Raw genomic sequence first — 6739 nt, 5'->3', positions numbered from 1 at the left:
CAGATCCTCTGGAATTCTACCAGTTTTTTCTGGCATGTCAACTGACATTATCCAAGACGGCAGCTGCTCCATTAGGCTAGGACCTTATGTCACTACAATGAGCTAATCCCCACCACCACCACCAAATCACAGTGAATGTGTATTATGAATGAGAAATGAATCTTTGTGGCTTTAAGTCAGTGAGATTCCAAGGGTTATTTTTTAAACTGCAGCATACTTAGCCTACATGGGATAGCACTGTTGCAAAAGGAATCTATCTTCAGCTGGGAGCTGGAAAATGGATGGGGGAGAGGAAATCTCTGATAGGTGAGACTTTATAGTTCAACAGGGCAGAGAAAGGGGCTGTGGTCTAGTGACATGGCTGTCACCGTCACTCACTGTGGCTGGGAAAATGATGTTACTTTCAAAGTTCTCACCACTAACTCATATCTGCCTGTTGAATACGTTTTATGCTATAGGTGGTTAATTTTTAAGAACAGCCACCTGAGATATTGTCACCTGGGTATTTTAATTGAAAATCAGTATGCACAGCAATAATTTTAAAGATATCACCATGAGTGTGCCTTTTGCATTTCTAATAGTATGTCGTCCAACCTTTTCCCAAACAACAACAAATCCCTCTGTAAACTTTTAATTCCAGGCTCTAGAAACCACTTAACTCTGTGCTGCTGAACCAAGCACATGTATGTCACTGAAACCTCAAGACATCACTTTGCTCAGCCTACAGACAGCAGTGACAATGCAGCTGTGTTTACAGTTAGGACAGGACCCTCTCCAGAATGGGTCTGCCATTATAGGTGAAAGGGGAGACACAGCACCTCTTTCCTGACTGCTCAAGAACCAAAGGTTGAGGGTCTCTGAGGCCCATCACAGATAAACAGCCCGCAACGGAAGAACCCCCACTCTTTTCAACATGGACTGAGTGTCCAGTTTTCTTTTGTTGCCTCTCCCCAATTCCTCCCACATTAACCTGTCTCCAGAACTTATAGCAGAGAGTAAAGGGTGGTCAGTAGGCTCCCATTTCTGTCCTGATTCAGCATCAGGTAGCAAGAGGGTTGACAGAGTTTCTGAGTACTCACTCACCCTGCCCCATTTCCTGCTCCAGCACCCAGGGCATGGGTGAGGGCGGCAGCAAGTGGAACCGAGGTAACACAGCTGTCACCACAATGGTTCCAAGAACTGCTATGGTGTCATCCAGACCACCTTCCTCCTGGCTGCACGTGCACTGCCAGTCCCGCAGGAAGCAGGGGCCCAGCTCCATGTAGATCCAGAGTTCCTGTTCCCATAGACTCAGAACTGTTCACCTCACCTGGATAATGATTCCTTTTGCTTTGTATTCCGCTTGCAGTGCCTTGGAAAACGTGCATACAAAAGCCTGGAGCAAGAAAAATAAACACTTCAGGACCCAGAGCTTGCGTTCTCCATCAGAACCAACTTACACCGATTTCAAAGAGCACCACAAGGAGCTTATGGCTTTATCTTAAAATGAAGCAGCTTGTCTTGATGGGAATTAGAACTTCGTTTCTTGGTCTAGGAAGAGCTACCTCAATCGGTGGGAACATACCTTTTGGGATAAATACATACCCCCGGCCACTGCATATAGATGACCCAGCCCAGGGAAGCTCTCTTTGTCTAAAGCACCCCCTCCTCCAAGGGTTTGTTTTAAAGACTAGGTCATGGGGACACCTGACTAGACCTCCAGGGCAGGAAGGAAGCTACATTGTTACTTGCTGGCAGGAAGACAGCAGGCCAGGAAGTGAGTGAGGGCTGGAGGCTCATGGGAGCTGCACCTGCCTAGGTGTGGTGCTGCTAACAGACCTTGTCAGCCCAGGGGCAGCACCTTTATCTAATTTGCACCCAAACACCTGCTAACTAGCTCCACCCTGTACATGGAAGAGTGCCTCCTGGGAAATTGATCCATCAACTTGCCAGGTGATCCAAAGGAAAATACCAACTGGAAAAGACAAGAGGAAGAAGGGGAAGAAGACTTAAAATACATGCTATCACTCACCTTGGATGCCGAATACATGGAGTATAGAGGCCAGGGAAAGAGGGCAGCCCCAGAAGAAATGTTCAAGATGAGCCCTTTCCGCCTAAAAGGCAAAGAAGCAGTTTCAGTTGCTTTGCTGCCTGATCACATTCTACAAGAAGGAAGAAAACAAGGAGCACATGTGGATGCTGGGAAAACCCCATCCTCCCTAGGCTTCCACGTGCTCTAAGCTCTCTGCTTCCAAGAACTATGTGTGGAACTTCCCCTACATCATAGACTACAGCTCCACACAATGATATCACTTGGCAGTCAGTTGACATCAAGGGCTTGGGACTGGAAATGGGCTCTGCTGCAACAAATGTCCCCAACCAAAATGCAGAAAACCAACTCGGCTTACTCAAGAATCAGGGGAAGAGGTCTTTCTCTTTCAAAAGTGACCACATGAGCTCAAGATCCCTTCTGACTCATAAAGATGACCCACAACAGGACAGATGCCACATGTAGAATCCTGTCCTGGGTGGAATTTAACAGTCCATCATCTGCTCACACAGGCACCCATGCAAGTTTCTGTGGTCCTTAATTATCCTTTTGAAATTCAATATCTTTAATCCATCCCAAGTAGATGGATTCAATTCAGAAAAACCAAGAAACTGCACATTAGAATACAAGGCCAAGCCCCTTCTTCCTCTAGGAAAAATAAAACTATCAAACATTTGCTTTTCATGAATACCACCTGAAAAAAAACAGCTCCCAAGTGGGTGTTGTAATAGGGTGATAGAAACATGGAATAAGTGGAAGCATGATGGGGTGGTGATTTTTACCACTAAATTGGAGTATTCATTCTGACAAGAGCTGAAATTCATAATAACAAAGAGATGGTCTTGGTCTCGGGCCAACTTCTGAAGTTTCTTTTATGCTCAACATGAGTTAATTTTTTTTAATACAATGTGTGCTGAAACTGCTGTTCTCCGCCCTCCAGTTTATGTTACATTTGACCTTCAAGTATGCTTATCTGTTTGCAAAGCTGGCCTGGCCCAGAATGTTATTTTTTTCTCCTATAATCTCCCTGTCCTTTCAGCATAGTTTCATCATTTGTTAAAGTAGCAGCCGGCTGAACCCTAGCCTCCCTGGTCTCCAAGTCAGCTGACGGCCAGGCCAGGGAGACCATGCTGCTCCACACTTTTTAAAAGAAAGGCCTTACCTTGATTCCATGTGTTTCAGAACTAGCTGTGTCATCTAGAAGAGAAGGCCAAAGTTAAGCCTTGACAAAGGGCAGGGGTACTTGGGCAAGTGGGTGCAGGAGGTAGCTAGACACCTGCTTCATCCTCTCAGGTGGACTTGAAAGTCTGCTGATACTTATTGGAGATATTTCTGGTGACACTAGAATCTGGCTGGAACCCACAGGAGGCAACCTAGGCAAATGACAAACTGCTCAGAGGCCTCTGGTTTCTTCCCCATAAAGCTAAAGTCTTCCTGCAAAATGAGGGGCGCTAAAAATTATGGAAATTTGGCAGCCAGGTGGCTCAGTTGGTTAGAGTGCAGGCTCTGAACAACAAGGTTGCTGGTTCAATCCCCGGCATAGGCCACTTTGAGCAGCGCTCTCCTTAAAAAAAAAAAAAAAATTATGGAAATTGGCTTCTTGCTATGGGATCAACACTGAGGTTCCCCAGATACTCTTTACTTTGGGAGACAGGCAAAAGTAGGCTGTCAGAAACCTCAGCCATGAGTTAGGATGGGGGGACAGTCAGGAAACCACACAAGTGGCCATGATCATCTAAATACAAAGGATGAGATAAAGGACATTTGTCAATTCAACAGCAACCCCATAAGCAGCCTGTAGGTGGTCTGTGAGATAGCTCCCTAGGCAAAGCATGTCTGTCTGTCCATCCATCTGTTAGAATTACAACAGCGTTGAGATGTCTCTTCCCTCTCCCAACCTACTGCCCCCTGAAGATGGCTTCCCTACCTCTTCTGGAGCTTAAATATCCCATTAAAAGAGCTTTTCACATCATAATTACAGGGCATACTTTTTAAAAATTCACGAGGATGCAAGCCTATGGACTAAAATGTTCTTGAAAGTACAGTTGAGTAGACTCAGGCTCTATTTTGGGAGCAGGTTTAAGACAGAGAACAGCCAAACAGATAGAGAGAAGCAGAAAAATAAAGACTGGAGACCAGAAGACAAGTTTTGCCTATTTCTCCATGTTGTCTGGAAACCCTGCAGGAGCTTCTCAGTAGGCTATCTCCCTGCCGCCACCACCACATCCCCTTCACTCCCCATTTCATAGGCCAGGCCCTGAATCCCACCTGCCAAGGGCCTCCAGANCAAAAATCCTAGCAGGATTCTTTGTAGATATAGACAAGCTAAATCTAAAATGTATATAGAAAGCCAAAGTAGCTAAATCACTACAGTAGTTTTTTTAAGTATTACCTGATTTTAAGACTTAGTATCAGTAATAAAGATAATGTGGTATTGGCAGAAGCACAGACACATAAATCGATGAAACAGAATAGGAGGTTCAGAGGTAGACCCACACAAGCATGACAAACTGATTTTTGACAAAGATGCAATAACAACTCAATGAAAAGCGATAGTTTTTTCAACAAATGATATTTGAACAATTGGATATTCATAGGCAAAAACATGAACTTCAACCTAAACTTTATATATTATACAAAAATTAACTAAAAATGGATCATAGATCTAAAATAAAACTCTTACAGGAAAACAGGAAAAGTGTTTGTGACCTAAAATTAGGTAAAACTTTTTAGATATGACACCAAAGGCAGAATCCATAAAAGAAAAATCTTGATCAATTGGACTTCACCAAAATTCAAAATATTTGTTCTGCAAAAAAAAACCTGTTAAAAGGATAAAAAGACAAGCTGTGGACTTTGGGGTTGTGGGGTGGGGAATTAATATCGTATCAGCAAAAATCAAAGAAGGTGTATGCAGAATGTATACATAGAAAACTCTCCAGACTCTACAGTAAGAAAACAAAAAATGCAATAAGAAAATAGGTAAAAGACTGGAACAGACACCACCAAAGAAGATATCTGGAGGGCGAAAAAAAGTTCATAAAAAGATGTTCAATGTAATCTATTTGTAATGAACAGAAGTAAATACTACACTAGGTCAAAAAAATGCATTTTTTACAAATTCACTGTGTCACTGTCCGTTGAAGCTCTGAGTTGCCCAGGAAGAAGATTTCTATACTGTAAGAAAGTCCAAGCCACATGGAGAGGCTTCAGTTGGCAGCCCCAGCTGAGGTCCCAGCCAGTAGCTCACATCAATTGCCAGATGTGAAACAAAGAGACCTCCAGGTGATTCCAGTCCTCAGCCATTGTCACTTTCATTCATCAAGCCTTCCCAGCTGAGGCTCCCTCCATCTTGAAACAGATATAAGTCTTTTCCACCATACTCTGTCCAAATTTATAACCTGCTGGATCCATGAACGTAATTAAATAGTTGCTTTAAGGTGCTAAATTTGGGAGTATTTATTATCCAGTAATAGTAATCAAAGCAAACCAGCATTCTTCGTTCTCTCTGCAAAACAAACTGACTGCACATTAGTCAGTGTGCTTGTTAAATATCTACTACCAAGTACAAAGTTCCACTCTGATATGTACCCTTTCATTTTTTCACCAGTGCTTATGAATAGCCATTGTTTTGTTCCCAAACCTACTATGTCAGTTGTATTTATTATTACACTTACACAATTGAATTAAAAATTATATGAACCAATAAAATCTTGCCATAAAAAGGAAATTATTATTACTATGAAAACTAAGGTGAATTCTTTGGAAACAGTCAATACGGGCAAATTGATAAAAATTATTACAGTAGAATTAGATGTGGACTAGATAACTGTAAGAAATTACTGGGGGCATTTTGAAAATGTAAAAGGATTTTGCATTCAAATTGCTTTTAAATATCTTTAAGGTTTCATTCCCCTTTAAAGAAATAAAAACTACATATTGTAGTCAATGTATTATATGGTGTGATTTATGTAAAAAAGACAAGCTGCAGTTTCAATCAGTGAACCCATACTTAAAAGAAAGGACTTGGCCCTACATCAAAAGATTGGCAAAGGAATATATTTTTATATGTTTTAAGTTAAAATAAAATGTTTAATACACCTACCCTTTGACCCAGTAAATTCACTCCTGGGTATAAAACTAAGAGAAATGAAAACATATGTCCACAAAAACCCTCAGGCAAAGATGTTCATAGCAGCATTGGTCATGATAACCCAAACTGGGAAACCACATGTCTATCCAGAGGAGAAGGAATAAACAAATTGTGATATATTCCTACATGAAATAACAGTCAACAGTAAAAAAGAATGAATGCGACAACAGGGTGAATCTCATAGATGTGATACCGAGTAAAAGAAGCCAGACATTTCATTTATATAAAATTCTAGCACAAGCAAAATGGATCTGTAGTGATAGAACTCAGGAAACTTTCTGAGGTAATGGTTCAATATCTCAATAGGATTGTGGATCACATGCTGTGGCCATTTGCCAAAACTGTACAGTTAAGGACCAGCCGAGTATCGCGATGGTTAAGAACTGGCTTGGGACGCCAGAGGGCCCTGGTTTGGATCCCACATATGAGGGCCAGTGACACTGCCCTCCACAGCTAAGACGCTGATCAACAGCTCAACCTGGAGCTGGGCTACTGTGAGTCGCCGGCGACGGCGTAGGCTGCAGCCCCTGTGGCAGTGGGTTGCCATGGGCTACCGT

At 42.4% G+C, this 6739-nt stretch overlaps 1 protein-coding gene across 1 annotated transcript in view; it reads right to left on the bottom strand.

Moving 5' to 3' along the window:
• Positions 1 to 1300: 1300 nt before the first annotated feature.
• The window catches only part of HSD17B3 (hydroxysteroid 17-beta dehydrogenase 3), a 54337-nt gene continuing 48898 nt past the window's right edge, over positions 1301 to 6739 (bottom strand). The window contains exons 7-9 of the mRNA XM_019624670.1: positions 3192 to 3226; positions 2012 to 2093; positions 1301 to 1375 (exon numbers count right to left, since the gene is read on the bottom strand). Coding sequence (XP_019480215.1) covers positions 1301 to 1375; positions 2012 to 2093; positions 3192 to 3226 — 192 coding nt within the window. The remainder of the gene's footprint in view (positions 1376 to 2011; positions 2094 to 3191; positions 3227 to 6739) is intronic.

The sequence above is a fragment of the Hipposideros armiger genome, unplaced genomic scaffold (genome assembly GCF_001890085.2).
Source record: "Hipposideros armiger isolate ML-2016 unplaced genomic scaffold, ASM189008v1 scaffold_599, whole genome shotgun sequence".
NCBI classification, from domain to species: Eukaryota; Metazoa; Chordata; class Mammalia; order Chiroptera; family Hipposideridae; genus Hipposideros; species Hipposideros armiger.
Note: the sequence above shows the minus strand (reverse complement) of the source record. Positions and strands in the feature narration are given on the sequence as shown.